The 21,740-nt window shown below is 27.0% G+C and overlaps 1 protein-coding gene across 12 annotated transcripts in view; it reads right to left on the minus strand.

Moving 5' to 3' along the window:
- The window catches only part of LOC129961867 (sodium channel protein para-like), a 340,223-nt gene that overhangs the window by 70,962 nt on the left and 247,521 nt on the right, over positions 1-21,740 (minus strand). For 6 of the 12 annotated variants that reach the window (XM_056075468.1, XM_056075472.1, XM_056075470.1 and 3 more), the window contains 7 exons: positions 21,163-21,381; positions 19,952-20,009; positions 18,802-18,946; positions 16,506-16,697; positions 15,058-15,273; positions 13,445-13,474; positions 5,448-5,810 (listed from right to left, as the gene is read on the minus strand). In XM_056075468.1, coding sequence (XP_055931443.1) covers positions 5,448-5,810; positions 13,445-13,474; positions 15,058-15,273; positions 16,506-16,697; positions 18,802-18,946; positions 19,952-20,009; positions 21,163-21,381 — 1,223 coding nt within the window. The remainder of the gene's footprint in view (positions 1-5,447; positions 5,811-13,444; positions 13,475-15,057; positions 15,274-16,505; positions 16,698-18,801; positions 18,947-19,951; positions 20,010-21,162; positions 21,382-21,740) is intronic. The other 6 variants (XM_056075473.1, XM_056075477.1, XM_056075476.1 and 3 more) reach the window with 2 other exon arrangements.

The following is a 21,740-nucleotide window of genomic DNA, read 5'->3' on the forward strand; positions in this document are numbered from 1 at the left end:
ATATTTAGTCCGCAAATTTTTCGTTATTCAAATGCAAGTCACATGAATGGAAAGCAAAAATATTCATTGTCAACTTTGAGATAGTTTTTTTTAGCCTAGTGTTAAATCGCAACTATCTGAGGTACTCTTAACAGGTTTAATCCGTTCATTTTTCATTTTTCAATGCAAGTCACATAAATGGAAGACGAAAATTTTCTTCGTCAATTTCGATGAAGTTTCGCTAGTCTAATGTTGAAGGGTATCAATATGATTCACACTGAAATCCGTTATTATGTTAAGAAGTTACCGTTGTTCAAATGCAAATCATATAAATTAAAGGCAAAAATCATCACCTCATAAAAAATGTAATTTTCTCTGTTAAATAGAAGTAGTTGAATGGAGCAAAAAGTACTGTCAACAATGTCACATGATTTCTAATGTTTAATTTCCCATAAAAAATGGTAAAACTCGGCCTGCAATTTTGGAATCTTCGAATTTCCTATATACATTATAAATAATGTAAGCTTGCATTTGATTTTAAAAATATTGAATTTATAAATAAAATTTTTAATTAGAGTTCTTTGAAATCTATATTAAAAACAAAATAATATGAAGATGATTCCTTCAAAACTTTTAATATATAATAATAAGAGTAGCATATTCAAGACTCTATGTATATGACTACGAAAATATAAAATGAATATTTATATATAAGTAACTACCCAAATAATCGGTAAAGTAGGAAACATTTATTTCTTTATACAAATGGAAAAAATATGGTTATATTCATAAAACCTTTCATTCTGAGATAAAATTCGCAATCTGATATAAAAATAATTATTCTATAGAAGCTTTAAAAGGCTGTTTTGGAAAGTTTGCAACAAAAATGGAATTTCAAAACGTAAACCCTAAAATTTTATTAAGAAAAAAATCAAGTAATATCAAGTAAGTATATATAATTATATCTATATTAACATTTTTCTTTTATTAAAACAACCTACAGGTATTGAATTTCAGTACGTATAAATTATATCTTCAGTTAGGACGTAATTGTATTGTTATCTCAGAAATAAATAATGATATAAGATACTTGGGTATGATAAGATTAACAGTACTTAAGTGTTACAGTTTGATGTCACTAATAATTTTATATAATCTCTATTGAATTATAACAAATGACAATCAAATACATTTTGCAAAAATAGAAAATAGTAATTAATTCTTATTCTTTAGGTCATTCTTTCACGTAGGATAAAGAATAAAATATAAATAAAAGAAGCATAACATAATGATAGAGATCTTAAAAAAAGGCTGATATAATCCTTCAATACAAGCAGGCAGTATTTATCTTTTGTGTCTGAATAGTATATTAAAAATAATTCAATACAAAATAATAATATTCAGAATAAAAATATATACAGCATAAAATAATAATAACCAGTAAAAAAAATTGTTAATTATTGACACGCAATACATCATCGAACAGAAAATAGACTAAATTTATAAAAGCAGTATTTCACAATAGTAAAAAATGAAAATGAAATGGAAATAAAAAATTAAAATATCACAAAAATTTGATAACAGCTTTTATAAAAAAAAAATTTCTTTCTTCATTCAATAGGGAATACACATTTTTTCATTAAAATTTATATTTATATCTACTCTTGATATTAAATTCAAACTTTTAAAATCTCAGAATGCTATATTAAAATTTGAATTAAAAATAAGTCATTTTTAATTACTTTTTCACGTCTTAACATTATTAATTTATTTGCAAAGTTCAATCTGCATATACTTTTTTGTTGAGAAATATCTATACCTGTTTAAAGTATTTTTCTTTTTTTAAATTTTCATTTTAATTTTTGCCCTTATTCGTGTCATTTGCGAATATTTTTTGAATTTATAAATATATAGCGTGGAACATTATAAGGATATTTATTATAATTGAATAAATATTAATTTATTATATGGCTGAGTTTGACAAAAAATTCGATTGCAAATACCTTGATGTAATTTTGCTAGGTTTTTTTTTTTTTTTTTTTTGTTTTTTGTTATATGGTACCAATATTAATAGTTGAAAAATAATAAAATAAATTTTAATACTGGTACGATTGCATATATGCTATGGATATTTTGAAATATTTTGAATTTTATTGCCATTTATATACTATTGATACAGTATGATAAAGTATGCTATTTAAATCCTTAGAATCACATATTTCTAAGTACTTTAACATAGTGTTGGCCTTTAAAATCAGAAGACTACTGCGGTTAATTTCTTTACTAATTATTATGTTGGCAACGAGAAGTTTTTGCCTAATGGTTTTCACATTGAGTAGATTATTTAGCGACCTTCTACTGTATATTAATGTACATAGTTACCCTGGTGTCATTGTTTCTGTATATTGCTATAGCAACCGACAATGTCACTTTCAATAAAAGAAAACTAACGACTAATACTTTCGCGGTTTAGATTTTTTCGTTTAAAGTGGCTTAGTTTGTTCAGTCATTCATCACATCAGAGCAATGACAATCTGTTTTTTTCCCCTCCCAAATACTAGTAGAAATCAAGATAACTCATATAAATGAATGGTTTAAGAATCCATTTACAGGTTTCATGCTCTATTTCATTTGAAATATTCTTTGATGGCCTAAAATGGCCTAACTAATTAAAAATATTGGCATTGACAAAAGAAATTAAAGTCAAATTCTGCATGTGTAATTTGTTTCTTTTTCTTATATTAATCAGGTATTTTTCAAAAAAAGTTTACTACAAATTATGAATACGCAAAGATATATAAAAAAAGAATAATTTATTGTTTAAGAATTGTTTATTAGTTATTTATAAACAATTAATTAAGAATTGTTTATTAGTTATTTATAAACAATTTTTATGCTTTTAAAAATCAAAACAAGAATTCCCTGGAATTTGATTTGCATCATTTTATCTCATTTCAAAACCAAGTCTTCAGTTACTTTTTAGATGATCATGCTTCTTGCAAAATGTGAAAAAGGCTGCTGGTGAACATCAAATAAACAATAACGCAAGAAACAATAAATAATAATAATTAATAACAAGAAACAATAAATAATAAACAAAAAGTGCAATACATGCAGGAACATGAATGAATGGCCCAGAATTAATATATTGCATAAAAATATCAACATATTTAAATAAAAAAATGTACATGATTTTAAAATTTCAGTTCATTTTATAGATTGTTAAAAATCCAATTCCATATTTGATGTCATTTGTTTATTTCAGATAATTAAAAAGACGATTTTTAATTATTCGGTCTAGAACAATTTTCAATATCGGCACATAAAATAAAACATGAATTAATTTACCGATAACAATCGTTTACAACGAAACAAATTTTAAGACCAGATTCCACCTCTAAACATATTTTTAAAATGGTATTTTAAACAATAGAAAAATAGTAAAATAAAAATAGTGACTACATCATAACAATAACCAAATGTAACTAATATATTTTTAAAACAATAATTTGACTATGACACTTTATCTACCAAAGAAATAGTACTTTTTTTTAAATTTAAAGAAATATTATTACTGATTAAAACCTATTACTTCTTATTTATTGATGTTAAAACTATAAATATATTTAAATGAAGTAAAAACCAAGATCCTAATTAAGTTATAATTTTTACCAGTAATACTAATTGTATATACTCATTTATTCCTTGATTAGTACATTTGGTTATATAAATTCTACTAATCTAAAGATACATCTACTGCATCATTTAACACGTGAAATCAACTAATTAAAACAATAGAAAAATTTTCTATTTCAATGTTAACACAAATTATTAAATACAATATGTTAAGCACATAATAATCAAAGTAGTTTTCTAATATTAGACAGTTCAAAATATTGATCGTTGTTTCTTTAATGATTTTATTGCTTTCATGGTGACCAGGAAAATAATAGCTTCAAAGACACTATTCGATATTTTCTACTTCACAAACAAAACAAAAAAATAAAATAAAATTAGATCGTTTGTGTAATAATATAGACTTCTTACCTAGTTAAATTTTAAATAATTCTTTCAAAACAAATCAATATTTCCCGAAATAGGAATGTTATAAAAGTGAGTACATAAAGTAGCCCATTTTAGTCCTTTTGACAGCTTGTTTTAGCATATTATAAGAAAATTAATTAACCTATCAAAATTTTATTTAAAATGTAGAACAATTTGTATTAACACTGAAAAATTAAATCAACCCACTCTGTGATAACATAGGAATGTCTATAAATTATTTACTGGATAACAAAACTGAACTTTATTTCACAAAATATAAGGAAATAATTTATATTAATGCAATTTTCAGGTGAAACTAAATTTATTTGTTCTTATTTTTTTATGAAGTGTAACAGAGATGCATGTTTACTTAAAGATAAAATTGTGCCATGCGATGAAAAACGATTTTATATGGCTATAGAAAACAATATTTCTGAATAAGCAAACTGCCATATCAGATGTGAATTCAACCACCATCAACGGAATTGTCGATTAAGAATGATTAAATTCTTAATCGAATAAGTTTCAGTTTCCAGAGACGGTAACGCTTTGCATCAACCGAGACATGTACTTGATTTTTTTTGATAAACATTCCCAGATCGGTGGATTGATAAAGATGAACCACTTTTAATGGCCTCGAAATTTTTCTGATATGATATTACTATTCACAATTTATTTCTTTTAGAAACTTTAAACCGGCTATTCCGACTAAGGCACACCGAAAAATCTGAATGACTGAACCGCTGCAACAGCAACACTGGCGGGAACTTTGGCTGTATCCTAAAGACCATCGCTGGCCACAGTCCTTCTCTTGGGAAGTACGTCCCGTCATCGATGAGAGGCAGCTGATCCCCTCCTTTTTTTTCTGTACCCTTCAGGGTAGCGAGAGCCAACCACCATACCGGAAGCTACTCATCCTCAATTACGAGCTCCCACCTCCAGTAGGAGATTACTTCTGGGAAATCTGAAGGATCCTCAGAAAGTTTATGCCGCAAAAGTTCGGCGGGGGAAAAACAGAGATACATTAAGGGGAGAAAAACAGAGATACAAGATGCGGCCGCAAATTCTTCTAGGGAGGAATCATGGTCAAACTTGATGTTCTCATAAAACAAAGAATGTTTTGAGATTTATTAATAAAAAAATTTTGAATTTGCTAACTAGAATTCAGTTTGTCTTTATTCTCAAAAAAGCCGTTTTGTATCATTTATAACCAATTTTCGACAGGTGAATAATTTATGGACAACTTGTTTCCATTGTTACTCTATGTGTACCAGAAATATATACTTTTAACGGACGCGTCACTGACCGATTGATAGCTCGGTTGTCTTTCCCCTCTCCTGTAATCACAGAATGGGTTCATCATTATATTACCAAAGAAAAAAAAACACTTTTACAAAGAAGCAAGATTCAGTAAATGCAATAACCTCGTTGTAGAGTCCGAGTAAGAACCTTGATCTGGATCGAAGTTGGCTTTCCTTTGTTAAACCTTTTCCGTATATATCTCCGTGCGAATTATAAGATATTCTAGACGAGTGAGACGTATAGCTGGAATGCTGAGTTAAATTCGTATAGACCGGGATAATGATAGCTCCGTTTTCCTCCGACATAGGCGTGACGGCATTGCTGTCGTCAGCGTAGGGCAAATGTTCTTGAGCATCGACCAAAGTTTGCAGTACCAATGGCTTGCGATCCCCATAACGTCGGCCGTTCCGCCAGTTACAACTGAACTGACTGGCCCGGCTGCCTCGTCGGATGTTGAACGGAGACCCAGGAAGACTTAGACTCGCCTGCAAAGGTCACACACCAACCAACCATGTACCAAAAGCATTTCACAATCTATCTTCTAGCTAGCTAACAATCTCAATTGGGTCGCAGTGACGGAACATAGGCGTAAATACATTAAAAGTTACAGGAAGCAATTAACACACAGGCACAGGAAGCAATTAACTGCCTGAAAAGATGAATTAGTGGCAGACAGGAAGCGAATGACTAACTGAAAAAATGAATTAGTAGGATTCAGAAAGCAAATTAACTGAAAATATGAATTAAAGAGACACAAGAAGCAAATGACTAACTGAAAAGATGAATTAATGGGACGCAAAAAGCAAATAACTACCTGAAAAAATGAATTAATGGAACACAGGCAGCAAATGACTACTGAAAAAAATGAATTAGTAGGACACAGGAAGCAAATGACTAATATGAAAAAATGAATTTAAGGGTCATAGGAAGCAAAGGACTGATATAAAAAAGGAATTAGTGGGACACAGGAAGCAAATGACTAACTGAAAACATGAATTAGACAGTCACAGGAAGCAAATGACTAACTGAAAACATTAATTAGACAGTCACAGGAAGCAAATGACTAACTGAAAACATTAATTAGACAGTCACAGGAAGCAATTGGCTAACTGAAAAGATGAATTAGTCGAACGCAGAAAGCAAATGACTAACTGAAAATATGTATTAATTGGATACAGGAAGCAAATGACTACTAAATGATGAAAGTGGGATACAAGCAGTAACTGACTAACTGTAAAGATGAATTAGTAGTACATAAAAAACAAAGGGCTAATTGAAAAAAATATGATCTTTTGTTTTTTATTAAAGTCTTTTAAACAGAAAGAGCAAGCATTATATTATTTTAATACTTAAGGGGTATGTTATGTTTGATGCAAATAAAATAAAAACATCGAATAAGATTAAAAATGGAAGCAAATTGCACAATATCGCAATAGATGGCTTTCAAGATCAATAATCTCGAGATAGGTAATATGAATTAATGATCAATAAATAGTTCAAAATATAAAGAAAACGGAAATATTCATACGAAAATTATTTATTATATGATTTTTTTATTACATTTAAAAAATAACGTCCAAAACCTTTATGCTTTAAAGATAGTTCTTCCTGCTCTAACTTCATGGTATTTACACCTATGTCATTTTTTATACACATATAAAAATTCAACATTCATTTTTTTATATAAAAAATAGGGAATTCGAGGAATATAACGAATTTAGCGATGGTAATAAAAAATACTGGCCTGCAAAATCCGTTTAATATTTCAATTTTTTGGAAAAGTAACTGTTTAAGCTTAAAATTCTTCATTAAGAAGTTATGATTTATTTACAGGAAAATGCATTGAAACTTTTTGCACGGGAAGTTAGATAATATTGTACAATAACATAATTTTAATAAGATAAATTGTCTAATCGTTTTATAATTTTTCTAACAAAAAAATCAGATTATTTTGTTAAAAACGTTTCTGTAAATAAAATAAGTAATAAATAGAATTAACATTTTATAAACTACAATTTTAATGCAAATAATATATTTTGAAGAAATGGGATTATTCTTTAAATAGATACGAAAATGTAACTTGATATATCAATTTTAAATCCCAATTTTAAGTCCCGGAGCATATGTTAGAACAGCCCAGAGCTGCAAAAGGATTTGACTAGAGGGAATTTAATTCATTAAAATTTAGTACAATAAGATTCAAAAGAATTGGGTAGAGAAACAATAATTGAAATCCTCAGAAAGCTTGAAAAAAAATGAATAATTGCTATGATCAAAAAGAACATAGATAGAACAACAGTATAGAATATATTTCAGAAACGCTAAGAATATATTGAAATATTTTTAATATTAACACGGTTTCATAAAGGTATTTATAAAAAAATGGCTACTATTCGACCAATTCCCTTTCTTTTACTAAATTTTTGTGACAAAAACAAGCAATATTAATTCACATTTAATTACTTAAGTAATATAAAAATACATACATAACTAAAGGAATACTTTATTTTACATAATCAGCCATAAAAGTCTTCATTTCTACAACTATTCATTTTGTTAACATATCAAGTATTTAAAAAATGAAGTCTTTTGCCGCTTTTTCAAAAACAAATAAATTCTAATAATATTTTAAGTAAATACAATTACTTTCAAACAATACATTTTGGCAAATCAAACACATAGTGCACCGTTACAATCTGGGGGCCATTCCATTCAATATCCAATCCACAAATCAACTTTTAAGTGACCTGTGCTTAGCCCTATTAGCACAAAATGCCCAATAATATTTTTACGATACCTTCATGGTATTGTCTGGCACTCAGAATATCGAACAATATCAGGGAGACATTGGCCAATATTTTATGCTAATAGGGAATATGTGAAAGAAGTTTCAGAAACCAGTCTCAACATTCTCATTTGTGCTCAAGTTCTCACAATGCTTACAGCCTATGGATTCGTCAAACATTTTTGCAAGGACAATGTGTGATGTGCAGCAGTGCATTGAAGGCACTAAATGTGCAGTACGTGTATCAGTCTGGTGCATTTGAAATGCTTAATCATTGCATTTGGAACAATTGCAACATCAAATGCAGTGCAACAAAAAAAAATCATCTTCAAAAAAGTTTGCTCTGCAACATTTCTTAACAAGATTTTACGTATTTGCCATTAGGTTATAACTGAAAAAGCTGTGGATAATGTCTCGTTATCAGGTAATTATTTTACATTTAAAGATCCAGTATTCAATACTGAAAAAAATAATTCAGTTTCAAAATGTAGAATTTGGATAATTATATAAGCATTTATTCCTTAAAAAAAGTAACCAAATACATATATTTTTGCTTAAATTTCCGAGACACTATTTATATAATTATAGAACACATTTACTTTAATCTTAAAATGATATATTTAAAAAAAATATCGTATACAATCAGAAAAATATATATATATGTACAAATAAATCAAAGCTACGGTAAAAGCTTTAATGTGGAAAATGATATATCGTGGAATGTACCCGCTTTTATATGAATATATTAAGACTCATACAAAAATATTTATTACCTTTTTGACCTAAAAGTACATTATTCATATAAACTTTTTAAATGTAAATTTCTTATAAATATACCAAAGGATAAACAATTGAATGAATGAACCAAAGCGCACAAATTAATTTTTCATACTAATTAGGTCAAACAATGAGTAAACGTATTAAATAAAGATTGCTCGACATCTTTCTTTCTCCAAATATGTTTTAAAAGGTTTTTAGTTATTTTAGCGACATAGATAATTAGAAATTTTATACAAACAACATAATGTCTTAGATTAAAACAGTAAAAGTTTCAAAAGACAATTTAATTTCTAGTTTCAATATCCAATATTATTTACTTTTTAATGTTGATAAAAGTGAATTTGATTATTTATTCTTTATTGATTTCCTGGTGTAATATAGTGTTGAAATCTTCTATGCCTATTAACACAAGATACGATATCTCTAAAATAAATATCGATATCCGGAAGACCAAATAATATTGTAAAGATATTGTAACAACATTGTTGGAAAATTTCTGCTAAAAAAAGATTTCATAATTTTTATTTAAATTAATTATAAGCTAATGACTAAAAAATACAGAATAATTTAAATAAAAAAACTGATTTTTAACATTAATAAGAGTATATTTTTAAAAGATTTTTTTAATTAAATTGGTTAGAAGCTAATACTTACACGGCCCATCTTAAAAGCTTATGATCTCACAATATTGTTACACTGCCTTCACGATATTTTAAGGCTTTTAAAATACCAAACAACGTCATGGTAATAAGGTGTCTTATACTAAAAATGAATATATTCATAAACCTTCGTTGAATGTAAAAATGAAAAATGAAATTAAGTCTTGATAAATCGGTCACTATTAGCGCAACATTGTTACGATATCTTCCCAATATTGTATGGCAATCAGAATATAGAACGACATCGAAGAGATATCGTGTCTTGTGCTAATAGGGAAACATATTCAAACAGTTTCATTGAATGTAAAAGGGAAACTTTTAAACTATGAGAGAATTAGGTTATATCAAATCGGACTCTATGAGCGAAACATTGTTACGATATCTTCATGATATGGCATGAAGCATTCAAAATATCGAATAGTATCGTTGAGAAGTTGTAGAATAATGTGTGCTAGTTCGGAAAACTTTATAAGCGAAAGATATTTTTTATTAAAACATACATTGAATAAAAAGATGAGAGCAATCTTTTTTTTTAATACCATCATAAGTATTTGTTACTTACTGGGCGAACACTTTTTTGAAGTGTCGAGTAACAGGATCTGGATACACGTCTTAGAGTGGTCGCTATGATAGAAATTTTACGCTCGAGCGACTGGTCAATCTTCAACCTCCGGCTCCACTTTTCACCTCCATAGAGTTGAAAATTAAAAATGTATTGAACTACTTATACTTTATCATGCTGAATTTTAAAATACTTGGAAACCACCGAGTATAAAATATATCTAAACGAAATTTCATTTTGAGAATTTTTGGAAATGAAACGGAAATGTGTAAAGTGTTACACATTTTTTAAGTGCCTCACATCAAAATAAATATCTGTCAGTTTTTATTATGTAACTTAAATAATAAAATATAAAAGATCTTTTGCAATTTATTCGTTATATTTTGTGTGGAATTTAGGATTCAATTTCGGTATCCTATTTCAAAGAGTTATAATAAAGTTCCAAATATAGCGGTTACATAATCTAATGAGTATTCTAAATGAGTATCAAGTATTTTTGTATTCGTGTTTATTATGTCGTGAAATGTGGAACTTAGAAAATAATTAAGTAACTGTTTCTGAAACTCTTTTATTATTTTTATCTATCTCACAATGAAATTATAAAGAGTCTCGTCCCTATACACAAATAAAAATACAAAAATTAAAATATTTCAAGAAACGGGGTCTTCAACGAAAATATTGAGATTTGAGTTGTAAATTATGAGACATTTTTTCAAATGAATATTATATCAGATGTAAAATTTAATATATATATATATATATATATATATATATATATATATATATATATATATATATATATATATATATATATATATATATATATATATATATATATATATATGAGCTTTTTATTAATATATAAAATAGCATAAAACTTTTGTTTTTTAGTATTTGCTTTTAAATAAAAAATTTAAAATGTGCTATAATGAGTCAATATTGTAGCTCATAATTACAAATTGGATAGTTCCGAAAAAGGTATTAAAAAATTAAACTTTCAAAATGAGCAGAATATGTTCAATAATTATAGTGAAATTATTTTCATTTTATATGTTTAGAAACAAAATACTGATTGAGTTTAATTAAGTCATATTAATGTCCCTTTTAAAGCAACATGAGTCTTATTTTGGGAAGGACATCATTTTGAGCCGCGGTCAGATGACGAGGATGACGCCTGAGATAACATCCCTCTTCACATTTCCACGCCACATTAAATCAAGAAAATGCTGTCATGCAACTAATAAATCTGAACAATTCTTGTTATAGTTGGCTTATTTTATACATTCAAAAAGATAATACTTTCACTTAAATGTGATATTAAATTATTAAATATCTGCTCCATTGTTTATGCATACCCATCAAAACTTTGGCTGATAGAATCTTCGATGGAACTTTCTTCCGAAACTGTTATCAATAATTCTCGGGTATTGTAATTCATCTCCTCTGTGATACTATAGGCTTCATTCTGGGAAAATTTCAGTAAAATAAAAGAAATAAATAACCCTTTTAAAACTATTTGTTATAGCAGTAATGGGGCAAGGCAAAGAATTTTAAATATTTTAAATACTTGTGTGAAAAATTGTTTTGTTAATAAAACATCAACGCATTAAGTGAAAAGTCAGATATTTGATTTTGTATCTGAGAATTTAGGCACAAAAAGGGTATAAAAAATACATTAAATAAGTAAATTTGGGACATTATTGCATCATAGAATTAAACTTTTCGTGTTTGAAAATTGTCTCTCAATGAAAAATGAATCTTTTCGTGCTCATTTTGCCAATTTCATATTTAAATTCTACTTGAAAATATATTGTTAATTCTATATTAATATTCATAAGTTTTCAAAGAGAAAATATTTATTTCTTTGAAGTTGTAACAAAAGGATTTAAATAAAGAAAAATGTCTTTACAAAAAATTAATTTGGATCTGTATTTGTTTAAAGCTTTAAATGCATTTACTCACAGTTTCGTTTTCACTTTTTGTTATTGCTCCATTTTTTTCTGATAGTTTAATTTCGGTCATAAAATATAAAGAATATATTAAAACTCTTTGTAGTTATGTTAGAAGGTGATAAAATAAAACAAAAGCAAATAAAAAAAGAATTAAAATGAAATCTATGATCCCAAATTTCACGTTATCATGTGAGAACATTATTTGTCTTAGTTAATTTAAGTCATTAACCAGTTTAAACCGCTTTGAAACAATCAGAGATTTCTCTATCAGTCTCTATTCCTCTATATTATATCTATATATATCCTGAATAATGTGAATTTATTTTTGATTTATAATTTTCTTTTTCAAAATAATGCGAATTTGGTAATGATTTATAATTATCTTTCCTTAAATCTCGAGAATTTATTTGTGATTTACAATTTTATTTTCCTAAATAATGTTAGTTTGTTTATGATTTATAATTTTCTTTTCCTAAATAAGGCGAATTTATTTATAATTTATAATTTCCATTTCTTAAATATTGCGAATTTAATTATGATTTATAATTTTCTTTTCATAAATAATGCGAGTCTATTAATAATTTATAATTCCTTTTCCTAAATAATTCGAATTTATTTTTGATTTATAATTTCTTTTTCTAAATAATTTGAATTTTTTTATGACTTATAATTCGATTTTCCAAAATAGTTCGAATTTATTTATGATTTATAATTTTCTTTTCCTAAATAATGTGAATTTAGTCGTGATTTATGATTTTCTTTTCCTAAATAATGTGAATTTAGTCCTGATTTATGATTTTCTTTTCCTAAATAATGTGAATTTATTTATGATTTATAATTCTATTTTCCTAAATAATGCGAATCTATTTATGATTTATAATTCTATTTTCCTAAATAATGCGAATTTATTTAGGATTTATAATTTTATTTTCCTAAATAATGCGAATTCATTTATGACCCATATGCCTATTTAATGAATTTAAATTTTTCAAGCTACTTAAATAAGTATCCTATACTAAGAATTTTAACCAAATTGGAATAAATTGCATTCTTAAAGAAAAAGAATTACGGGCAAATAGTCTTGAAGTTCCGTTTCCATCTTTGCCTTACTCCATTTTGAATGTGAAAAGTGGACTACACTTTCGAAGCGGAGGGCGGTAGATGAAGATTGACACAGTTTCTACACTACTTTCTACATCTACTGGTCTATAGGTTGCTTTCGAATTCAAATTTGCCTATGGACGCAGCATAGGAGCTTTGGGGATAGGATAAGAGGAATGATTTGCTCTGTTTACACCATTTTAATGCAATTACTAGAAGAAAAATGTCTACATCTAAGTAAAACAAAATCACAATATAAAAAAATTATAACTAGATCTACTTGGTAATCAGTTATAGCAGCGTTGCCATCCTGTTGAAGAAAAAAGTGGAAATTAGCAACTGCAGCATCAAGACAAATAATGCCTTAGGTAACAGTAATAATAAGTAATCAAACAGTAATTAGTTAAAATTGAAAACATCTATAAACTTATTTATATATTCTTTGCATTAAATTTCAAAAGGGAAAAAATTCAGAAATTAATTTATGTTTTCTTAACATTAAATGTAAAAGTGGAAAACATTCGGAAACTTATTTAATGTAAACGTATAAAATACATACTCAGAAACTTATTTATGTGTTCTTTAATTAAATATAAAATATTAAAGAAATTTGTATTTTTTTCGTTAGATATAAAAAGTGAAAAATATTTCAGAATATATTCATGTATTGTTTAAAATAAATGATTAAACAGCAATGTTTCGTAGCGTTTTTTTTAATAGATTTATTATTTTCTCGTCTTTCAAATACGATTCAGCAAATATTTTAACGAATTTTAAAAATTAATTTTCTAAATAATATGGTTAAAACGATATGAAAGAAATATGGAAATTTGCAACTGAGCATCAGAATAAATAATTCCTTAAGCAATAAATTAATAAATTGTATAACTTATGCGTTCTTCGTGTTTCTTCGTATTCTTCAGGTTGTAACAAACAATACTTCATTGCGTCTTTTTGTAAGTTAACTAATGACTCATCATTAAAATGCAACCCAACAGATATTTTAAAGAATTATATAAATTTGGATTCTAAATAATGTATTGACAATTATATGAATTTGGAAAAGTGAAAAGTAGAAAATATTTATAATTGGCTCATTGATAAAAACCATCCAACAAATATTTTAACGAATCATATAATTTTTATTTATTAAATAACGCGTTGGAAACTATATGAATATTTGAATAAAAATATATATAAATTAATCATGTTTTTTCCCCACATTTTTCACTGAGTAGCTCTTAATAGATGTTGTTAAAATCAGTAGATAATATTTAATTTTAGATTATAAAACTCTTTTTTTCTCTTATTATAAATTATTTACTTCATTTTTTATTTTATCATATTATTTAAATGAAGATAATAAAAGAAAGAAAGAAATGTTGCTAATAAAACTTTTTAGTTTGTGAAAGCAATTAAAATAGAATTCGTACTAAAATTTAAAATTAAAAAAAATATATTTTTTCCTTATTCTTGATTTACAATTTTTAATGAAAGAATGTTTTTTGATTAGATTTCAATAAACAATATTATTCTAGGATAATCGAATATGTGTTGATACCTTTCATTATTCAAGTTTAATACCAAATTTATATTCAATCCATGTAGTGCTTTTTGTATTTACTTGTAAGGAAATAAAGCCTACTAACTTCAGCTTATTTTTTAAATATTGAAATATTAATGAAGAAATATGAGATATTAACTTTTTATAGTATACTGACTGATGAGTATTTTTCTTGCAATTGTTCTCTTTAAAAAATCTGTTGGGCTGCATCATTATCTAATTCTAGGTCTAGTTCTAAAATGCAATTTATTAAATACTGACAATCAAGTGAAGTGTGTACAAATATTTGCTTAAGAAACTTGTATTTTTTTTTTTTTCATTTTGTGTACCTTTCGCATCTTGTTGTTGAGCCTTGCTTTTTGTTCCCTTTCGTAAACACTGTCTCCTTCCGCACTCCTTATGCTTCCCCTCTCCTTCGAATCTTTTTCCTCGCCGCCCTTCTCTTGACCTACGAACAGTTCGTAGGAAGAGCAGGACAAGTCCGAGGGACTTTTGACCACCCCTTCGCCTCTTTTCTCACGCTCCCTTTCTTCTTCTTCCTCCAACTGCAAGAAATAACAATTACGTAATTATTCTGTAAAAAAAGAACAGAAGCGGAATAGATAATCATCATTCAGAAATAGATACAGGCATTGGTAAACCAGAAATTATTTAATCTAGCGCAGATACTCTCAAATATAATAATACTAGATAATTCAGAATGTCTAGCACAGGATACTCCCGAATAAAATAATAAGATAATTTAGAATGTCTAGCACAGGTTACTCTCAAATAAAATAATAAGATAATTTAGAATATCTAGCACTGGATGTTCTCAAACATAAAAATGTAAGATAATTTAGAATGTCTAGCACAGGATGCTCTCAAATAAAAAAAGACAATTTAGAATGTCTAGCACAGGATGTTCACAAACATAAGATAATTCAGAATGTCTAGCACAGGATGCTTTCAAACATAATAATATAAGATAATTCAGAATGTCTAGCACAGGATGTTCCCAAACATAATAATATAAGATGATTTAGAATGTCTAACAATATCGTGGTGATATCGTAGCAATATCTTTTGCCAACAGGGCTCTTTTTTTAATTACAGCCATTCACCTGGTAAACACAGAACTAAGCCTTATAAACAAAGCTTATTTTAACTGACTTTTATGCTCATTTATTATCCAACTTTTAACTTTTTATTCTCATTTACTAACTTTCGCATTAAAGAACAACGGCAAACAAAAGTTCAAAGAATCTTCAAACTGTTGGTAAAAGGCTAGAAATCTTTTGCCACCGGTGGTCACTATGCCACCGGCATCATATGGCTGATGTCATCTCTTATGGTGAATGATGGCAAATTTTTAATAATTCTGGAGTCTGACCGTATGACACCACAACTTTTAAATCTTAGAAACTCTGCTACGCATGGCTATTAAATTTCGTTCAAGATCATCAAAATACTATATAGAAGTGCATCGAGTTCATACATAGCACCACTGAATTTAGCATTGAAAACTGGCACTTCAGACATCTACGCATATCCTAATTGCTCCCCAAGTCACTATGCCACCGGCATCATATGGCTGATGTCATCTCTTATGGTGAATGATGGCAAATTTTTAATAATTCTGGAGTCTGACCGTATGACACCACAACTTTTAAATCTTAGAAATTCTGCTACACATGGCTATTAAATTTCGTTCAAGATCGTCAAGATATTTCGAAGTGCACCGGGTTCGTATTTGCCGTTTCACTTGTATAGAGGAGAAGGAGAAGCACAAACTTACCAGACGAGCAGCTTCTGCTTGCATCGCTGCTTCTTCGGCCGCCGCAGCCTCTTCTTCTTCAAAGGCCTTCTTCTGTAATTCATCATATGACATGGCGACAATCGCTAAGATCAAATTAACTAGGTAGAAAGAACCTAGAAAGATGATTACCACGAAGAAAACCATGTGCCATGGTCCGGCCGTTATCAGAATCTGAAAGAAATGCATCGTGAACACATATATAATGATATTTTTAAACCTGAATTAATTTCCTATCCCATGCAAACTTCATTTTAAAAGCCCTCTTATTTCCTGATCCATTTCCCACTTTCTTTTTAATTATTTCAAACACGCGCTTAAAAAAATTGCAGACTTCTTGGTCCCCACAGCAGGAACGAAATAATAAAAAACCTTAATACTTACATATGTAAGTATTAAGGTTTTTTATATACCTTTCAAAGATACCTAAGATTCCCTTACCTAAGTCGATAATCGTCAAAGAAATCCCTATCAAAAACTGGTTTAAAATCACAGAAGGGGAAAATTTCTGCCACTTTTGCTCTTATATAGCGATGTAAACAGATGCCATTGTATCATTCCGTGTCTCTTGTACAAATTGTGACTGATTCACATGGTGAAATAAATTGAAGTTAAAATTTCAAAAGTTTTTTCCTCCAAGCAACGCATTTGCAAAATTAAGTTTAAGTACACACATATAAAAACTGAATTATATTTTTTTAGTGAAAATTTTGAATGGTAACGGGATAAAAATTGCCAATAAAATGGTGTTGTGCTTCATTATATTGATTTATTGCATTATAATGTTAACGTTTTTTTTAATGAAAAAAGTAGGATAAAAAAATAGTGCTGATCTAACTTTAAGTTTAGCTCTAAAAATGTTTGAAACTCAGTAAAATATACTGAAACTATATATAAAACTAGAGCAACAACACTAAAAACATGTTTTATTGAAAGTATTTTTTTGTGATAAAAACGTTTTAAACATTCAATTTTTAAAATAAAAAAAATAAAGAAAAAAATGACCAGTAATATTTTTAAAAAATAAATAAATTGATGGATAAAAGTAAATAATAAGCTATATTTTATATTTATTAATATTATAATGTATCTTTATTCCACGATATGCAAAAAAATGCTATTACGAGAGAAAAATCATTTTTCATTTTGATTTGTGATAAAAAGATTTAAATGCTCAGTTTTTAAAATAAAAAGTAATAAATCGGTCAGAATTAAAAAAAAATAATTAAAAATGCTGGAAAAAGTATATAATAACTAAATAATAATAAATAATTAATAAATAATAATAAATAAATAATATAAGATGAAATGATGACTTTTACCGCTTTTGCGTTGTTTTAATTTCAAATCACATTTAACTAAAAACCTGTAAAAGCATTGAGGATACTTAAAAATCAATTGTTTTGTTGAAGAAAATGTATATATATTTTCGGTAATTTTTAATAGACATTTTTAAATGTTCATCATTTAAAATTTGAAAAAAAGTTTCCTATCAGCAATGTAACTATCAGAAATTGTCAATATTTTTAATAAAATATGAATATAAAAAGCGAGATGGGGAAAAAAACTCCTCTGACCTAATTTAGTCTTTGCTCTTCAGAGTATAAGTCTTTTATAAATGTATTATCTTTGCATAGGTATTGCGAAATGCTTCAGCCATTTCTTTGAAGAAAACATGCATAAGAAATAAAGCTCTTTTTAACTTTGCAGTTCAATATAGAGATCAAAGAATCAATTTTGGTTTTTCAATTTTAGATAAATATTAGAATTATATTTTAAAAACTTTTAGATAAAAACAAAATATATAGTCTCAGAAATAAAGTATAGCAATGCATTCGTTTGCTATGAAATAAAATAACTGAAATCTATCACCAGGCAGAAAGTGAGGGAAAATTTCACAGTGATTAAAGAAAGGAAAATTTCATGCTTCCTCTTCTACAATTATCTTCTCTAATTTCATAAATAATGTTTTTGTTTAATCAGTATAATTATATTCTCCTGTTTCGGAGCCACTTTAGGTATATTTCGGTGCAGTATTCGTAAATTTGAACCATGGTGAAATGACTAGGAGGACGCCTGCACCGGCCCATACAGCTCCTTTCAGGAAAAACGTGCTGTTTATCTCTAGAGAAATTTAATGCAACGAGGATGAAATGGGTCGCTATAGATTCAGTTTCAAAAAGGTATCGAGCAATATTTAAAATTTTGGCGAACTCTTGGGTCTAGTGCAGATTTAAAAATCGCCAAATCACTCTAAATTGTGCCAATCCTTACTTACTTTTTGATATAAATCTTCCCAGAAATCTTGTGTCATTAACCTGAAAGATGAAAGGAGAGCGGAACCAAACGTGTCGAAATTTGTGTATCCGTAATTCGGATTCTTCCCAAAACCTGGTATACAGGTATAGTTAGGTGGACATAGCCTGGAAGAAAGAATATCCAAATCAGATTCTAATTCTTAAACTTGTGATCTGATAAAATATATTCCGATTCAAGTATCACACTAAATTTTGTAATATTGTAAAATTTGGAAAAAAATATTGTACAATATTGTTTTTCAATAATGGAACAATATTGTACAGTAATAATGAAATATTATTTTACAATAATAAAACAATACAAAAATACAAGCAGAGTGCATATCTAACTGAAAAATATAATATATTTAATGATTAAATTTAGCAATGATTTTAAACCTGTTATATATATTTTTTAGATGAAAAAACAATATGATTTAATATTTATTAAATTAAATTTATTTATTAATTTAAAACAAAATTAAAATTATAATTAATTTATTATAATTCATTATCAATTTAATTCATTATCAATTTAATTCATTATCAGTTTAATTCATTATCAGTTTAATTCATTATCAATTTAATTCATTATTAGTTTAATTCATCATCAATTTAATTCATTATCAATTAAAAAACTTACTTATAGAATGCATATATTTAAACAAAATCAGCAACATCATAATTTTGAAGATAAAGCATACATCTAGGCATATCACCATCCGATGAATTCTAATTAAAGAATCCATTTTTTTTAAATAACAAAAATAAACTCTATACAGTAGATTCACAAAGACCGATACTAAATAATTTAATAATAAAATAAAAAGTAATTATTTTTTATTCATTTTAAGCATCAAAAATAACAAAAAAGAAACCTACACAATTTCAGATAAAAATAAATCATGCAAGTTACATTGAAAAGTAATTATTATTTTCGTTTTGAAATAATGAGAACCAACAAATTTGAGAAGGTCTATTACTAAGTAACAACTCATTTTGTATAGGTAATTTATTTTTTATGTAGTAGCGAATAAACATATAACTAAAAGAAATCTCTCAATTTCAAATAAATTAACCGAATTAAATTGGTATGAATTATTAATTAATAAAAAAATTGCTTTTGCTTACTCAGCATTTGGTCGACAAAGTTTTGGTTCATCGGCGTCAGGTTTGTAATAATGGTTACCTAAGCAGAGGAAAAGAAACAAATGAAATTTTTATAGCAAATTTCTAAAATGAATTTCAAATTAGAGCATGCATGGTTGCATACTATTAGACACGTGAGAAAAGAAAGAGTCATTCCTGGGCCTATTAACTAAATCACAGAATTCAAAAACTCACTTCAGGTTTCATTGCTTTTGTTTGCATATAAAATGTATTTAAGTTTACAATTTTCTGTTAAAAGCTTATTACTTAATTTAAACATGTGATATGATTGCATCGTTGGAACTGAACTGAAAAGAGCTACATACACAAGTTTTCTTTGATGTTTAGCTGAAATTTATAAATAATTTACTAATGTATAAATTTACCTTCATTAAATTTATTAAAGCATAAAGCAAGTTTATTTAGGTTGCTTTATTTTATTAAATCAAAACTATTAAAAATAAGGATGTGATATAAAAGCTTTCTTAAAGGTAAATTTTTTATTGCATATAAAACGTTGTTTTTTAATTTAATTGCTTTCTAATTTTTTTAGTCTTTAATTTCCAAGTCTTCAATATCCATAATTATAAAAATTTTAGGATCATGAAATAAATGCATTCTTAATCCACTGATAGATGGCGCCTCTCGTACTAAATCAAAACGATATAAGTAAATGATTAACTGACAATTAATTTCTGAAAACAATAAAATAATGTATTATTATTGGACAAAAAGTATACAAAATTTTAGAAATCTAGGAAATGGTGCAGTGTTTGAAAAATGGATCAGGGTTTTTAAAAAATAAGGAAGTGAAAAAAAAATGTATTTTAAGTGCTTTTATTAGGGCATTTAAAAGTTGTTCTTAATTTAATTGTTTTTTAATTATTTAATCTTGAATTCCTAAATCTTCTTTAAAAGTCTTTAATATTTAAAAGTATAAAAATTATGGGATCTTGAAATACATGTTTTCTTAATTCACTGTTAGATGGCGCCCTCATACCAAATCAAAACGATATAAGTAAATGATTAATTGATAATTAAGATTTGATGACATTGAAATGATGTATTTTTATCGGAAAATAAGTATCAAAATTTTAGAAATCTAGGATATGAGGCAATGATCGAAAAACTTATGGTAATGGTTAAGTAACAAAGAAGTGTACAAGAGGATGGAAGAGAAAAGGCATTCTTACTTGAGTTACTGGCATGTTCTATAAATTCTGGTGTGTTGATTACCAACGGTACCTCTTCTTCCGTCCAAGGGGGGACAAAAATGCATTTATGCGTTAAAACACCCATATAAATTTGCAATCCCAATAAGGCAAAAATTGACAGTGAAAAACAAGTTAATATAATCACATCTTTTAGATTTTTTACTGATTCGATAACAGCTCCTACGATGGTCTTTAAACCTGAAACACACAAAAAAATGTATTTGTTTAGAAAAAAATAAATCATAGTTTTAAATAAAAATTAACAATTTAAAAAAGTTGATAACATTAATAAATAATTTTTAAAAAATAATAATCATGACTAATAATTGAAAAAAAATTATAATAATAATAAATAAGTAGTTTAATAATAATTATATTTAATAATAAATAAAAATAAATGATAATAAAAATAATAATTTATTTTTGAAAAAAAAATGCTTGCTCTGTGAATAATTTAATTTTTAATCATCTGCAATCATAAAAATCTAAATAAATATCAAGTTATACTGCATAAAGGGTCATTTCATCTGAGAAATGAAAAAAAAATATTTGAATTG

The sequence above is a fragment of the Argiope bruennichi genome, chromosome 2, assembly GCF_947563725.1.
Source record: "Argiope bruennichi chromosome 2, qqArgBrue1.1, whole genome shotgun sequence".
In the NCBI taxonomy this organism is placed as follows: domain Eukaryota; kingdom Metazoa; phylum Arthropoda; class Arachnida; order Araneae; family Araneidae; genus Argiope; species Argiope bruennichi.